This window comes from Prionailurus bengalensis, chromosome B4 (assembly GCF_016509475.1).
Source record: "Prionailurus bengalensis isolate Pbe53 chromosome B4, Fcat_Pben_1.1_paternal_pri, whole genome shotgun sequence".
Lineage (NCBI taxonomy): Eukaryota > Metazoa > Chordata > Mammalia > Carnivora > Felidae > Prionailurus > Prionailurus bengalensis.
In genome coordinates this window covers 25992297-26007500 of record NC_057358.1, presented here as the reverse complement: position 1 = coordinate 26007500, position 15204 = coordinate 25992297, and the positions used below count along the sequence as shown (strand labels likewise).

The window sequence follows — 15204 nt, the reverse complement described above, 5'->3', positions numbered from 1 at the left end:
TTTTGTAGAATTTAAAAGGCAAAAGCATTAAAGTATAAATCTATGTTAAAAGACACACAAAATAGAAAGATGCAATTTGTGACCTCAATAACATACAGTGGGGAAGGGGGGACAGAAAAGTAAAGGAGTAGAATTTTTGTATACAATTAAAGTTATCAGTTTAAAATAGATTGTTAAAGGTCTTTATATTGTTGTCAAGTTTCTCCTAAGGGAACAAGGACCTGGGATTTTCTATTCCACCATCTTGCTGATGTCAGTTCCTGCATACATTTGGTTTTTAACTCCTGTCATTGTTAGGGTATTTTACCTGTTTTACCATACCTGTACAGATAATCGAGACTGTGTTACTATTAGAGGCTTTATTGCTAAAGGGCTAGATTTTTGGTAATTTATAATTTGATGTTAAATGTAGCTCTTTAGTAAACATAGGTTTATTCTATTTTTGTGCATGTTAACTTAAATAGGAAGTGATATATAATTTTAATAAGGCTTGTTTTGTTGGCTGATTTATTTTCAGGCTTTTCATGTAATTTTGAAATTACTAGGAATTGTAGACAGCGCTGTGGCGACATTGTGTTAATAAGAAAGATTCAGTAGAGTCTGAATCATGTTCTTGAGCTTCTAACATATTCGATTATTTACTGTATAGAACAGAGAAGAACAATATCCTTAGCCGCCTCGCAAAATGTGACAGATTTCTGGAAATATCTGTGGCTATAAATAGGGTATGAGGTTTGTAGATGTGGTGTCACCCTAAGTGTTCAAAATCAATGGGTCGAAGGCTGGGAATATTGTTTTCTGAACCGACTGGAGGTTTTGGGTGGTCAGTCCGAGAAGGCATGATCAGGGGACTGAAGAGCAAGCTAGAGAATGTGGACATGAAATGTCCCCCCGATGTGGGGCTTGAAATCACGAACTGTGAGATCACGACCTGAGCTGAAGTCGGATGCTTCACCAACTGAGCCACCCAGGTGCCCTGCTTCAGTTTTTCAGGACACATGATGGTATGGCTTCCTTCCTTAAGGGAATCTAGTGAGGTGATTTAAGCCCGAGAAAAATAGAAAATTATACTGATGTATCTTAATTATCGAAAACAACTACAAGATTGGTTTTTTTTCCCATAGAGAAGACTTAAGAGAAAACAGGTGGAATGCTGGGATGGATCTGAAATTGAGAATTGGTCAAGGAAAATAGGAAGTTATCATTCTCTCCTGCCCTGACAATTAGAGGAAAGTGCTAAAACACAGAAAAAAAAAAGTGGGTCATTTACGGTTCATGGTATACTCTTGAAGACTATCCATGACTCTTTAGCGGTGGATGGTAGGGCATAAACATAATGAAAAAAAAGCCGTCGTCCAAAAAAAAGTGTCCCATTGTGAGAGGTGGGGGATGTGCACAGCTCTAGAAATGCTGCCGGTTTTACTTGAGAAAGATCCGAGGGAAAACACTGGGCTCGTGATGCACTAATTTGCTGTAGATGGTTTGCAGAGTCTGGAAGGAGCTCATTGCTCGTGAGTGTCAGTTCATGCATTACACCTGTACTTCCGGTGGAGGGGGGGCAGGAATTGAGTGTGACAGTGTGTGCCTTCTCTCCAAGACCCCTGACCAGGGTCAGCTCTGCCATGTGCTTAATGCCCCTTTTGGGCGAGCAGGGCCAGTGCTCCTTGTAGACTTTCCTGGTGGCCTTACAACCTGGTGTCTTGGCCTGGGGATTCTAAAGCAGCATTTCTCCTCTTTTCAGTCTAAAGTTTTACAGGATTCTTTCAGTGGGATTCTACTTTTTCTGTTGCTTCGGTATTTATGGAAAGGAAATAATATGAAGCTTGTGTCATATAACAATGGAACCCTCTTGAGTTTGTAAAATGGAGGGTGTTTTTAATTTTTCATAATTTTTCCCTTTTCCTGGAGAGCTAGGATTTTTTGTGTGTGTTGGGTCATAAAAAACATATTTTCTTAATGTAGAGCACCCTAACAGGTTGCCAGTTTTAAATGAGTCTTAATTTTCTATGTGTACGGACAGATTATAATATTCCTGGAATAGATGAAATTCAGATATGATTTTGTGTATGATTAGGAACGGTCTAGTTTGCAAATCTGTATCTGTTATTTTGCATGCATTTCTGCATTAAACAATGGAAGTGGTTTTAAAAAACTCATTTCCTTTGAATATTTAAATAATTACCAAAAAAAATGTTACTGGAAAGCATGCTAATTTTAGATCTTCAAGTCACTAGCAGATTAGGGTGTCATGGCATAGAATAATGGTCAGCAAACTCAGCCCCTCTCTGTTTCTGGAAATAAAATACCACAGGAACAAAGTCATACCAAACTCATTTATGTGTTGTGTATGTTGAGACCAACACTATAGGGACCACAAAGGCTAAAATATTCACTGTCTGCCTTTTGCAGGAAATGTTTGCTTATCACTGGCATAGATTAGCAGTTCTCAACTTTTAGGGTCCGTGAACTTTTTACACTCTTTTTGAAAATTTGTTTTTATGTTTAGAGAGAGCATGAGCTGGAGAGAGGGGCAGACGGTGGAGAGAGGGAGAGAGAGAGAATCCCAGGCAGGCTTCCCGCTCAGCACAGAGCCCAACGTGGGGCTTGATTGCACGACCCTGGGATCATAACCTGAGCCAAAATGAAGAGTCAGACGCTCAACCAACCGAGCCACCTAGGCACCCCTGGACCTTTTTATACTCTTAAAAATTATTAAAGACTTCAAAGAATTTTATTTATGTGCATTATATGCTGTGTACCATATTGGAGATTAAATCTGAGTAAAAAATTATTTCAGTGCATTTAAAAATAAATATTAGGGGTGCCTGGCTGGCTCAGTCAGTAGAGCATGTGACTCTTGGTCTCAGGGTTGTGAGTTCAAGTCCCACATTGGGTGTAGAGATTACTTAAAATCTTAAAAAAAAAATAGCAATATTAAACTTGTTACATGTTAAATAACATTTTTATGAAAAATAACTTCTCAAAAGGGAAAACATTAGTAAGTTGGGAATTTCTCTGGTACCTGGATTAATAGACTATTATTTCCATATCGGTGTATTTTTCAATTTGTTGCTGTGTATTTTGTATGAAAGATATGAAAAAAAAAATCACACAGATCTGCAGATGGAAAAGGGAGAGTATTTTAATAGCCTGTTCAGTGAATTGTGGAGATTCTATGGTACAACCCCAAAACTCATTGCCTGGTTGTTTATTAAAAGGAGTTTCAACGTGGAATCTGAAAAATATATGAATAAGCTTATCATATTGGAACTTTTGAAATCCATTGCCCCGCCTTGCGCTTTGAATGAATCTTCTATTCACGCATGATTTTCTAATACCACATATTGATATTTTCAAAACTACTGGTTCACAATCCACATGTAGACATGATTTAAAAAATCACATTTGTTGGGGTGCTTGGGTGGCTCAGTCGGTTAAGTATCCGACTTCAGGTCATGATCTCGTGGTCCGTGAGTTCCAGCCCCATGTCAGTCTCTGGGCTTACAGCTCAGAGCCTGGAGCCTGCTTTGGATTCTGTGTCTCCATCTCTCTCTGTTCCCTCCCCATTCATGCTCGCTCTTGCTTGCTGGCTCTCTCTCTCTCTCTCTCTCTCTCTCTCTCAAAAATAATAAACATGAAAAAAGATCACATTTGTCAATATCACCACTGATCTCAGAAGAGCCTTTGGGTATTGGGGAGCTACTGGAACTATGCAAAATGGGGGCTGGGTTGTAGTATGTTTGCAGTTGTCAGTGAACTTGGTACCTTGCAAAGTGAGGACAGGACAGCCTATAGTGGAACCAAGTTTTATAAAATTCTATTTTGGGGGGCACCTGGGTGGTTCAGGAGGTTGAGTGTCGGACTCTTGATTTCCACCTCAGGTCATGATCCCGAGGTTGTGGGATCAAGCCCCATGTCAGACTCTGCAGTGAGCATGGAGCCTGCTTAAGATTCATTCTCTCTCAGGACACATGGATGGCTCAGTCGGTTAAGTGTCCAACTCTGGATTTCAGCCCCGGTCATGATCTCACAGTTTGTGAGATCGAGCCCCACAACAGGCTATGTGTTGATAGTGTGGAGCCTGCTTGGGATTCATTCTCTCTCTCTCCCTCTCTCCCTCCCTTCCTCCCCTCTCTCTCTCTCTCTCTCTCTCCGTCCCTCTCTCCGTCCCTCTCTCCGTCCCTCTCTCTCCCTCTCTCTCCCTCTCTCTCCCTCTCTCTCCCTCTCTCTCCCTCTCTCTCCCTCTCTCTCCCTCTCTCTCCCTCTCTCTCCCTCTCTCCCTCTCTCTCCCTCTCTCTCCCTCTCTCTCCCTCTCTCTCCCTCTCTCTCCCTCCCTCCCTCTCTCTCCCTCTCTCTCCCTCTCTCTCCCTCCCTCCCTCTCTCTCTCTGCCCCTCCCTCCCTCCCTCTCTCTCTCTGCCCCTCCCCTGCTCAAGTGCACTCTTGTCTCTGTCTCAAAATAAACATTAAAAAAATTAAATAAACATTAAAATAAACACTAGATTCTCTCCCTCTGCCCCTCCCCTGTTCACGTACACGTGCATACTCTTTCTCAAATTAAGAAAAATTGTACTTTTATTGCTTGAAAGCTTATGTTTTATCATTAGCAACACACACTGTCAATTTTTCTTGAGTCCCAGACTCCCTTCATTCATTTGCCAGACAATATTTAGCAAATACTCGAGCCTGACGAAGGGGACCAGCTGAATAATTTGCCTTTCAGTTGTCTTTTCAAATACAAATGGTTTCTCATGAAACACACGGCTAGTATAGTTTACTAAAAAGCATCGCACAGGTGTTTTTCTTTGAGACAGACATGACTTCATTTGAAGGCAGCTTCGCTTTCTGCATACTTCTCGTTTCGTCACACAGAACGTTAAAAAGATGGATACCGAAGAGGCAATTATTTAGTGATTGAATTAAGAACTTTTTACTTTATTAAGAGCATTCTAGAATGACCCCCCCCCCCCTTTGTCTTTGTTTTCTTCCTTTTTCACGAGCATGCTCGGCACTGAAGAGCACAAGGATGGGCAGTTTCAGTTCGGTGCCGGTGGAATTGCCCACCGTTCCTTTTCGCTGTCAGTGAAGACGGGCACGGAGCACAAAAGGCAAATGGCACCTCAGAATTGCTATGAAAATAATTTGACCTACTCAACGCCTCTGAGAGGGTCCTGGAGACCGCTGGGGGTCTGCAGACCACACGCGGAGAACAGCTGGTGTAAACAGCATAAATACCATTTTCCATAAACAGATCTATGCCACTAAGCCACACGTTGCCTCCTTTATTTTCTTAGTTCTAACTCAGGAGGTTTTGAATAATGTTAACAGATACCAGTTGGCTGCTTGTACTGGCCAATATAACTAGTAAATCTTTCAGATGGAGCGTCTAAAAAAATCATCAATGTAATTTTTTTTTTTAGAAGAAGTTTACTCTGTGCTATTTTATTGCTCTCTCAGATTTTGGAAGTGCAACTTGGAATATTTGTAACTGGTGAAGTTACTGGACGACTGGGTACAGTTGCAATCTCCAGCAATGGTAGCATATTACTATGATTAATTATTTATGATGACAGTTAATTAGACGTTTTCATGTTCTTGAATACTCCGCCCCATTGAGAGGAAATGTGTTTGGAAACTAGGTCCACTGCTGGATCTCTTGCTCATCTGCCTAAACTTCGTGGGTAGGTGTAGTATGGTGATTTATAGTAACAAATGTGTATTTGGTTTTCACACAGAGCTCCTAAAAACCCTTGGAATTAAACCCAGAGTGATAAACGTATCTTGTCAGTGATGACATGCCCCTTTCAGACACACCTGAGATCATGGTAATGCCGTGACTTGTGCGAGGGAAGCTCCTGAGAATGGGGGCAGGTTGCCAGCTGACCAGCCTCGAGTAGGTTAGCGAGTTGGAACCCGGCAGTCCCACCTCTGGAGATGCGAGGAGGGCTAGGGGCCGGGCAGATTGAATCAACCATGCCTATGAAATGAAGTCTCCATAAAAACCCCGTCGGGAGTCGGTGCACCCCGAGAGGGAGAGGGCATGGAGGCTCCGTTCTCCTCCGCACACGCCTTGCCCTTTGCGTCTCCTCCATCTGGCTGTTCCTGAGTTGTACCCTTTCATAATAAACCAGTGATCTAGTCAGTAAAGGTTTTTGAGTGGTGGCTCTCACAAATGAATAAAAACCGAGCAGGGGTTCACGGGAACTTCCGGTCTGTAGTTCATCCATCGGAAGCACAGGTGACGGCCTGAATTGGGATTGACGTTGGGGGGTTGGGGGGAGGGGTGCGAGTAGCGGCAGTCCTGTGGGACGGTGCCCTTAACCTGTGGGATCTGATGCTGTCTCCAGGTAGATAGTGTCAGAATTGAATTAAACTGTAGGACGCTCAGCTCGTGTTGCAGAATTGCCTGCTGTGTGGGAAACCACGCTTGGTGTCCGAAGTGACGTGTTGTATAGTGAAGTATAGAGAGGAAGAGGCACACAGGAAGAGTGTGTATTTCTCTAATAGTGTGTATGTGAATATTAATGAAAATTTTTGCAGGTGACTATGTCGCTAGGTACAATTAAGACCATTCTTGCTTTACTGAAAACTCCAAAAAAAAAAAAAAACACAAAACAAAACAAAACAAAAAACCTTTCAGTGACAAACACTTGCACTTCCACGGTCGACCATTAGGTGTCACGAGTGCTACGGGAGCCCTAAGGGTTACCCGGGGCCAGTAGAAATTGAACATTGTAAGCTCATAGACCTTCACGTATTTCACTGTTTCCACATGATCGATGCCAGAAGAACCTGATACTGTGTGATATATAGAAGCAAGGTACAACTGGAATAATGAAATTTCAAAAATAAGCCTTTTTAAAGGAGGGTTGTAATAGTTCTATTGGGTATTGTAAATGCTTCAGGTGCACTTGATACCGCTGTTAGGTTCCTGGCGTTTGGGTCTCTCTCTCTTTTATGGAAAGATGGATTGAACTTCAATTTAAGAATATTCGGTAATCCCTCTCAGGACATACTGTAACAGCTGGTATTTTTGTGTTGTAGTAAATCGATTCCATACAACAGTCAGTAATAATTATGACTGGGTTCTGACAAATTCCAAAGTATTTTCAATAAATTTAGCCAAAGAAAATAACATGATTACTAGAAAAATTGAGCTCAGTTTGAAAGCTAAACCCAGCAACTCTGCTTCATTCCACAAAATAGTAAGCATTTTACTGGTTGGGATTTTATCAAGCCATTTATTTTTTATGAATATACTTACATATGTTCTGAGAAGATAATTACTTTGTAGCGTATATTTCTTAGGTGATACGGCTTTGGAAAAATTTAACCGCAAGTGTTCATTGTGAAATAAAAAATGCGAAATGCTAAGGTCTTTCATAAGTGGCTTTATATGTCCAGCAGCATCAACTCAGAAGGGTGTTTTGATGTGGGAATGTGAGGTTGTCTTAGTATCGCTAGAATGTTTGATATAAGCAGAAGATCACTTATTATACAGTGTTGGCGATTTATAAAAGTGAAGCATTGTAAGTTCTCTAAGGTGTGAGGAAAGTGGTAGTTTGCAGGGTATAAACTGTATCGTATATATATTTCTATAGTTAAACAATCTGTACCATTGAAATTATGACTTATGGCATAAAGAGCTTAAGTTATCTACACACACATGTGATAGCTGTCTACCCACATACGTGTACATATTGCCTTAATGGGAGAAAGGTGTGTGCCTACACTTTCCAAATTTCAGCCGTTTCCTCCTTTTTTCTCAGCAAAACAGAGAAGTCTTATTGAATGCTTTCTTGAAATTATGGTCTGGTTTTTTTTGTTTTTGTTTTTTTTTTACTTTGAGTTCCAATTAACCAACACTTGTATGTAGCTGAATTTTAATCCTGATTGTTTAGAATCATTTATGAAAGCAAAGGCAGAGTTACGTTTTAAAATTATTGGGGAAAACAGCCTCATGGGTGGGCGTTAGTGACACTTAAGTCTTTTTCTCTTATTTTTAGCTTAGTGATTTATATTTTCATTTGGTATTGAAAATAACTGCTCTTACATTTTTAATTAATAGTCTTCTCTGTATGGATACGTCTGCATATTTTAACTTTGCCAGCCTTCCTAATACGAAACAAAATGCAGGCCGTTCCAACAGATAGTCTGGTTCAAGAGAGTCTGGTGAGTTTTTTCATACTAAAGTTCACTTTGATAATTAAATAGCTAATTTAGAAGGTCTTAATAGAATTTTACAGCTTGGACTTTTTCAAGTGAAGTTTGGCAAGTTCATTTTTCCTTACTCTGTAATATGAATCAGCAACTTAAAGGCTTTATGAATTGAAGTGAGCCAGTTTTTTGAGTGTTTACAATATCTGTTTTTCTTGTTAATATATGTTAAAATATGCTTTTAAATTACTGACTTTGCTTTATAGAGAACTGGGGAAAATGCACTAAAAAATGGACCTAAACGCATTGTGTGGGTCTTCTGATTTCTAAAAAGTGTAAATGTAGTGTATTTTTCCGTGATTAGGCAGCCGCGGTCTAAATTTAAACCACATGGCCTTCTCCCGGGTGTCAGGCCAACGTAAATTTTAATCTTGCTACTTTCTTTTATGTTTGCATTTTATAATCTTACTGCTTGAGCTAAACAACTCCAGTTATAACGGCCAGCGTTTCTTGTTTGCTTGTTATGTGCCAGATGCTGTGTTGAGAGCCTTAGCGTGTATAATTATCAAACAGTCCTGAAGTGCTGTTCTCTCCGTTTGTATGTAAGGAAATTAGGGCACAATAAGGTTCAATAATTTGTCCAAGATCACAGACTCAGCCGAATGAAAGGTCAAGTCAAACTCTGGAGTCCTTGCTCTTTAGCTACTATTCAATAGCGCCTTGCTAATTATTTCAGGATAAACCTTGGTGAAAACAGCTTTTGAAAAAAAAAATGGATATTTTTCAAAGGTGCATCAAAGCTTAGTTTTTACTAAAAGAATTTACTTTCATACGTTAGCTCGGATTGGTAGGTTTCGTTGAGATTACTAACACTTCTGTGAATCTCTAACATCGTCAATTCTAGAAGTTTTTCAGGGTGATTTCGCAGCTTTCAGGCAGAGAACTCTGCAGTTGTCTTATTAGGACGAGCTGTTGAAAAAATTACAATTACTTATAAGTTGTTGACAGTCTACAGAGTGTCTCTGTTCTGCATTAGGAAGATAGCGTGGGATCGCAATAATAGAGGCAAAGGGATTTTAGGATAGCATTGGCGTAAAAATCTTTAAGTTCTCAGTCTGTGCATTCAGCACTCCAACTGTGAAAATCTTTAAGGAAGCCTTGATACATGTAGGAGGAACTTTAACGGTTTTAATTAGAAACCTCCCATCAAGATAAAAAACTCCCGCACTTAATATTTACACGTAGCGGAGACGTGTAAACTTTGGAAGATCTGATCTTTCTGGTAAGTGTGTTGGAATAAGAATTTCGAGTTAGTTGCAGAATGTCGCAGTTTGGTAGTCTCCCCTATTATTATTATTTTTAAAGCGTTTCTTCTCTTTTTAGAAACGGCCTGCACGATAAATCTTGGTCGACAGCGTGGCTGTTGGCCACGGACCTGGACTCCCCTGTGGCTTTCTAAGTGGAGAGCGTTTGGTGCGCGTTGTCCCAGCCTGCGGCTTGCATCATGCCGGCGTTGTCAACAGGATCCGGTAGTGACACAGGTATGTGAACCAAGAGGGGCGGTTTTCCTTCCGTCCTTGCATTTTCTTGTTCGCAGTGAAAAACAGCATTGCTTTCAGTAAGTGCGAACAGATCATGCCTGTTTTTCCGTAACCAGCAAGAGGGGCACAAAGGCAACTAGGATGCCTCCTTCCAAGGTAAACGTCGTCAGGGGACCTTGACTGAACACTGCTTTCTCCTGGTAGCGATGGCTTGTGCTGATGCTCTTATATGGTCTTCCCCTTTGTGATAATGCCATGCATTTAAATTTCTTTAAAAAAAGCGAATATTTTAAGCATGCAATAAAGTATGGCAAATCCCATGATACTCCTGGTACTCTTCACTCAGGTTTAATAACCTTCAGACCTGGCACTGTTTTCCTTTAAGAAATACAATATTGTCCCTACCCCATTCTTGCGTTTTCTTTCTTCCTGTCACCGGAGGGGGTGGGGGGTGGCAACCAACTATCCTGAAGTTGATATGTCATTAAGGGATTCAGTTAAAACAAGCATATTTCACCTTCCTATCCGTTGTAAGATTTAGTGATACTTAGAATAAAGAGTTCCAAAAAAGAAAAAAACCACATGTATGTGTAAAGTCCTCTTCCTTCCGACCTGTTTCAGGAGGCGGGTGAAGGGGGTCAGTGCCCCTTTGAGGTCCTGTTCTGAGGTTCCCCGGAATCAGCACTCTTTGGTTTTAATTAAAAAAAGTTTTCAGAGTATGCTTGACATACGATGTTACATTAGTTCCAGCTTTACAATACAGTGATTCAGCTTCTCTATATGTTAAGCTGTGTCCACTGACTACAAGTATAGCTGCCATCTGTCACCATACAGTGACACCATATAGTGTCATTGACTATATTCCTATGCGGTGTCTTTTATTCCCGTGACTTACTCATTCCTTAACTAGAAGCCTGTGTCTCCACTACCCTTCGTCCATTTTGCCCACCCTCTACCCACTTCCCCTCTGGAAACCATCAGTTTGTTCTCTGTATTTATAGGTCTGAGAATCAGCACTTGTTAAAAATGTAGATTCATGAACCCTTCCCAGAACTTTTTTTGGGGGTGGAGAGAGAGAGAGTATTTTAAGCAGGCTGCATGGCCAATCCCAAGACTCGGGGATCATGACCTGAGCTGAAATTAAGAGTTGGACGCATAATGGACTGAGCCACGCAGGTGCCCCCCAGAACTGTTAAAACAGAATGTGAGTGGGGTGGGGGAGCTATGCCTTGTACTTTTAAGACCTCTCAAAAGAATGGCATGGTATGTGACTAAAAAGAACGTCTCGTATGTTGCACTGACCGTACTGAATTTGGTTCCATCACTGCCGTTCCGTAAGCAGCTGAGATAGTGGTCTCAGTGTGGGCAGTTACTGGTACCATGATTTTCACAAAGCTGAATCACAAATTTGGAAATATTCTTGCTATTTCAAGCATATCCATCCTTACGTTTTGGCAAGTTTTGTCTCATCTTTGTCCATCAGTAATGATTTTTTTCCACTGTAATTTACACTGAGGGTTAGTTTTTCTGAGGAAGTAATTTTGATGTTTAAATACCTGAAAATCTTTTTTTCTCAAGACATTAACTTGGAAGCCAGCTCCTTTGGAAAATTTTTTTTTCTTCGTTTTAGTTTTTATAAAGTCCCACATTGTGTTCTACTATATAAAATGAATGATTTAACTTTCCATAGTGGTTTGGGAAATTATAGATAAAATTTATTTGAGCCATAAATTTACTACAGTTATGTAATGAATAAGTTTCATGCCTTGCTGTTCGCCAAAAATGCCTTAGTTTAATTGAATGCAAAATATTGTTGCTTACATCTTTCTTAAGGAATGATTAAAATGGAGTATTTATAGTTTATGGGGCAGTTGAAGGGTCAGTCATGAAAATAGCAGAGGCTATTCAGAATTTAAAAAGGACTTTTCCACACGTAGCTGGCTCCCTTGATGCGGATCTAAAGTGCCTGTGTCATTCACACCTGGCTTTGTGATATTTTTTGACCTGTATGCCCAACAAGGCTTGAGTCCAGCAGAGAAGACCTGCTCCAAGAGTCACTGCATTCAGGGAAGTTCCAAAGTATGGTGCACGCATCAGATGCTTATGGTTCCCTTCTAGTCCCTTGCAGACCAGATGCAGTTTGCCAGTCAGGGGTCATTTTTACCCTAAGCAGAGTTGCTTAGCAACATCCTCTCCTGGGTACAGAGCTAGAGAGCGTAACCGAAGGGCAGAAGCAGAAGCTCGGGTGGCAGGGGAGTGGCTCCCAGCGGCCCCTGATGCACATAGTCCTCGTGTGGGACTATACTTTCAGTGTAAAGCTTATACCACTTCTCCCTCTCCCCCTTTCTACTGATTTCACCAAGGGAAATAAATGCAATTACACAGGTAATATATAAAAACATCGTCGTTGTCAAAGATGCATAGATAAAAAAAGAAAGGACTTCTTAATTACCCACCATTCTCTGCCCCAGTCTCATTTTCTTTCTCATTTGATGAGTTTCCTTCAAGAATGTTGTATACATTAAACACTTACACACGGATGTACATAAGTGTGTTGTTTTATGTCTTTGTTCCTTTTTAATCAGATTCTGTTCTACTCTGTGGATTGTTCTAGAACCTTTTTTCCTATATCAAGTAAGATCTCAGAGCTGGAATTCCACAGGGTGTGTGTGTGTGTTTGTATATGTATACATACGCGTGTGTGTGTGTGTATATCTATATCTATATATCTATATATATATATACACACACACACGCGTATGTATACATACACGTATGTGTGTGTGTATATATATATATACACGTGTGTGTATATACGTGTGTGTATATACGTGTGTGTGTGTATACGTGTGTGTATATACGTGTGTGTGTATATATATGTGTGTGTGTGTGTATATATATATATGTATATATATATATGACCTATCTATCTATACAACCATTTATGTATCTACCTCATTCTTTTAAACTAAGGCATACTTTTCTGTAGTATCACAGTGTAATGAACCATACTTCTGTTGATGAAAACCCTAGTTTTGCTGCTTTTATAATATTTTGGGGAAAAAGATGTGAATATTTAATGGATGTTATCAAATTGTCCTCCAGAGTGGTTAAGGCACTCAATGATCCCATGGACAGTACATTGGGGATTCTTTCCCCCATATTCTTGTCGAGCTTCAATATCATAAGCCTTGATAATTTTGCCTATTTGATGGATAAAACATGGTATCTTAAGTGTTGAATGTGCATTACTCCTGATATTGAGCAGATTTCCATTCGTTTAATGGCCGTTTATTCCTCTGATTTGTCGATACACATCCTTTTCCCGTTTTTTCTATCGGTTACCATTTTTTCATGTTTTTACAGAATTTCTTTTATTTGTATTTTGTATATTATGGGACATTTTAGGTTGAATCCCATTTTTTCTGGTCAGCCATTTGTCCTTTTTTTCTTAAATAGTATTTCTTTTATTGAAGTTGAAAAATTTTATGTGGGCAAATCAATCTTTTCTGTATGGTTAATGCTTTTTTTTTTTTTTCCTTGTGCTTTCCTACCTACCGCAAGGTCATGAAGATATTCTCTAAGATTTTTTTTTCCAATAATTAACACAGTTTGTATACATTTGGAATTTTAGTCCAACTGTAATTTATATGTGGAGTGAAATAATAATTGTCTAATTTTATTTCCCACATGAACAACCAGTAGTCCCCAAATAACTTATTCAGTAGTCCATTCTTTTGACATAAATTTGTAATATCCCCTCCATTGTTCACCAATATATGTTCTGGATTTTCTTTCTTGTTTTTTTTTTTTTTTTTTTTAATTTCAATGGACTTTATTTTTTAGATTTGCAGAGAGATTATGAAGATAATACTGAGAGTTCCAGTATACCTTATACCTTGTTTCCCTGATTAACATCTTACCTTAGTTTGGCACATTCACTTCAATTAGTGAATCAATATTGAAACCCTATTATTAACTAAAATCTATACTTTATTCAGATTTTCTTTGTTTTCCCCTAATGTCTTTTTTTGTTTGTTTGTTTGTTTGTTTGTTTGTTTGTTTTTGCTCCAGGATCTCCCATTACATTTGATTGTCATGGTCTCATTCGGCTCCTCTTGGCTATGAGGGTTTCTCAGACTTTTTTTTTTTTTTCTTTGTCTTTGGTGACCCTGGCAGTTCTTTAGGAGTTCTAGTCAGGTATGCTATAGAATTCCCCTCTGTTAGAATCTGTCTGATTTAAGTGCCATTGCTATCATATCAAGGGTACATACTCTCAACTTGATTTATGACTATTGATGTTGGTCAACTGGCTAAAGTAGTATTTGTCAGATTTCTCCACTGTAACATTATTCTCTTTTTCCATTCTTTCCACACTGTACTGGACTGTGCAGTCTACACTGTGTGTTATGGTCTCCCTCCTTTAGGCTAAAGTTTCTGTATAAAATATTTGGAATATTTTGTCTCTTTTCTCCTATTTATTTATTCGTTTATTCGTATCAGTATGGACTTATGGATATTTATTGATATTTTGGGCTATAATCCAATACAAAATTTATTTTGTTGTTCCAGTCGTTCCAGCTTTGGCCCCTTTGATATTCTCCTGTCAATGTGGGCCTGCTTGTTTCTTTCTTTTTGGCACTACAAGATGTCCCAGGTTCATTTTACAGTGCTCCAGTCCTGGAATCAACTCTTTCGCTAGGGAGACCCTACCGCCTCCGCCTTTTACTGGGGAATGGGATTAGAACCCAGGATCTGGGTGATGGTTTGCATATGGCTATCAGAGTGTTGTTTCTTTCAGGTCTTCTCATGTGTCAGAGCAAAGAAATAACATACATGTACACTAACCCATGTAGATACACACATCATTATAAACATTTTTGTGTGCAATCAGCTAGAACTATATTAAGCTAAACGTGAATTCTTACAGATGTTGCCAACTCTAATTAGCAAATGGATCATTTTCGCCTTCTTCCCTTTCTTATTTGTAAATTCCCACCCCCAATAGTGAGAAACCTGGCCGCCACCATCCGTTTACTTAAATTAATCGGTTCCAGGTACATGTCATTAACCTGTACCTCATGGGAAACAACTTTTATGAACTAGAGAGTTGACCTTGTTTTTATTCCTCTGATAGTGCCGTTCTTTTTTTTAATCTTATGAAATCATTCCTTTTGTGCATAGTACCTATGTTAGTTTTAGTTTTATAAATTCATTAAGTATGGTTTTTTTCCAAAAATCATATAATGTGAAATATATATACAGAAAAACACATAAAACTTTTATAAGATAGTTCTAAAACTGGTTACAATGCCAACATCCACGTGATCACCATCTGGTTCAAGAAATCAAGCATCCTGAAAGCAGCCTGGGTATTTCTTCTTTTCACAATCGCCTCAACCTCCTTAGAGATGGACATTAAAAAAAAAAAAAACAAACCAGAAAACAAAAGGTTGCAATTTTACACTCTATATAAAACATAGTTTATGATTTATGTAAGCTCCCTAG

General features: G+C 39.4%; 1 protein-coding gene across 4 annotated transcripts in view; it reads left to right on the top strand.

The window, feature by feature from the left end:
* The window catches only part of MPP7 (membrane palmitoylated protein 7), a 292696-nt gene that overhangs the window by 72694 nt on the left and 204798 nt on the right, over positions 1-15204 (top strand). For all 4 annotated transcript variants that reach the window (XM_043563317.1, XM_043563318.1, XM_043563319.1 and 1 more), the window contains exon 2: positions 9539-9696. In XM_043563317.1, coding sequence (XP_043419252.1) covers positions 9660-9696 — 37 coding nt within the window. In that variant the 5' untranslated portion in view covers positions 9539-9659. The remainder of the gene's footprint in view (positions 1-9538; positions 9697-15204) is intronic.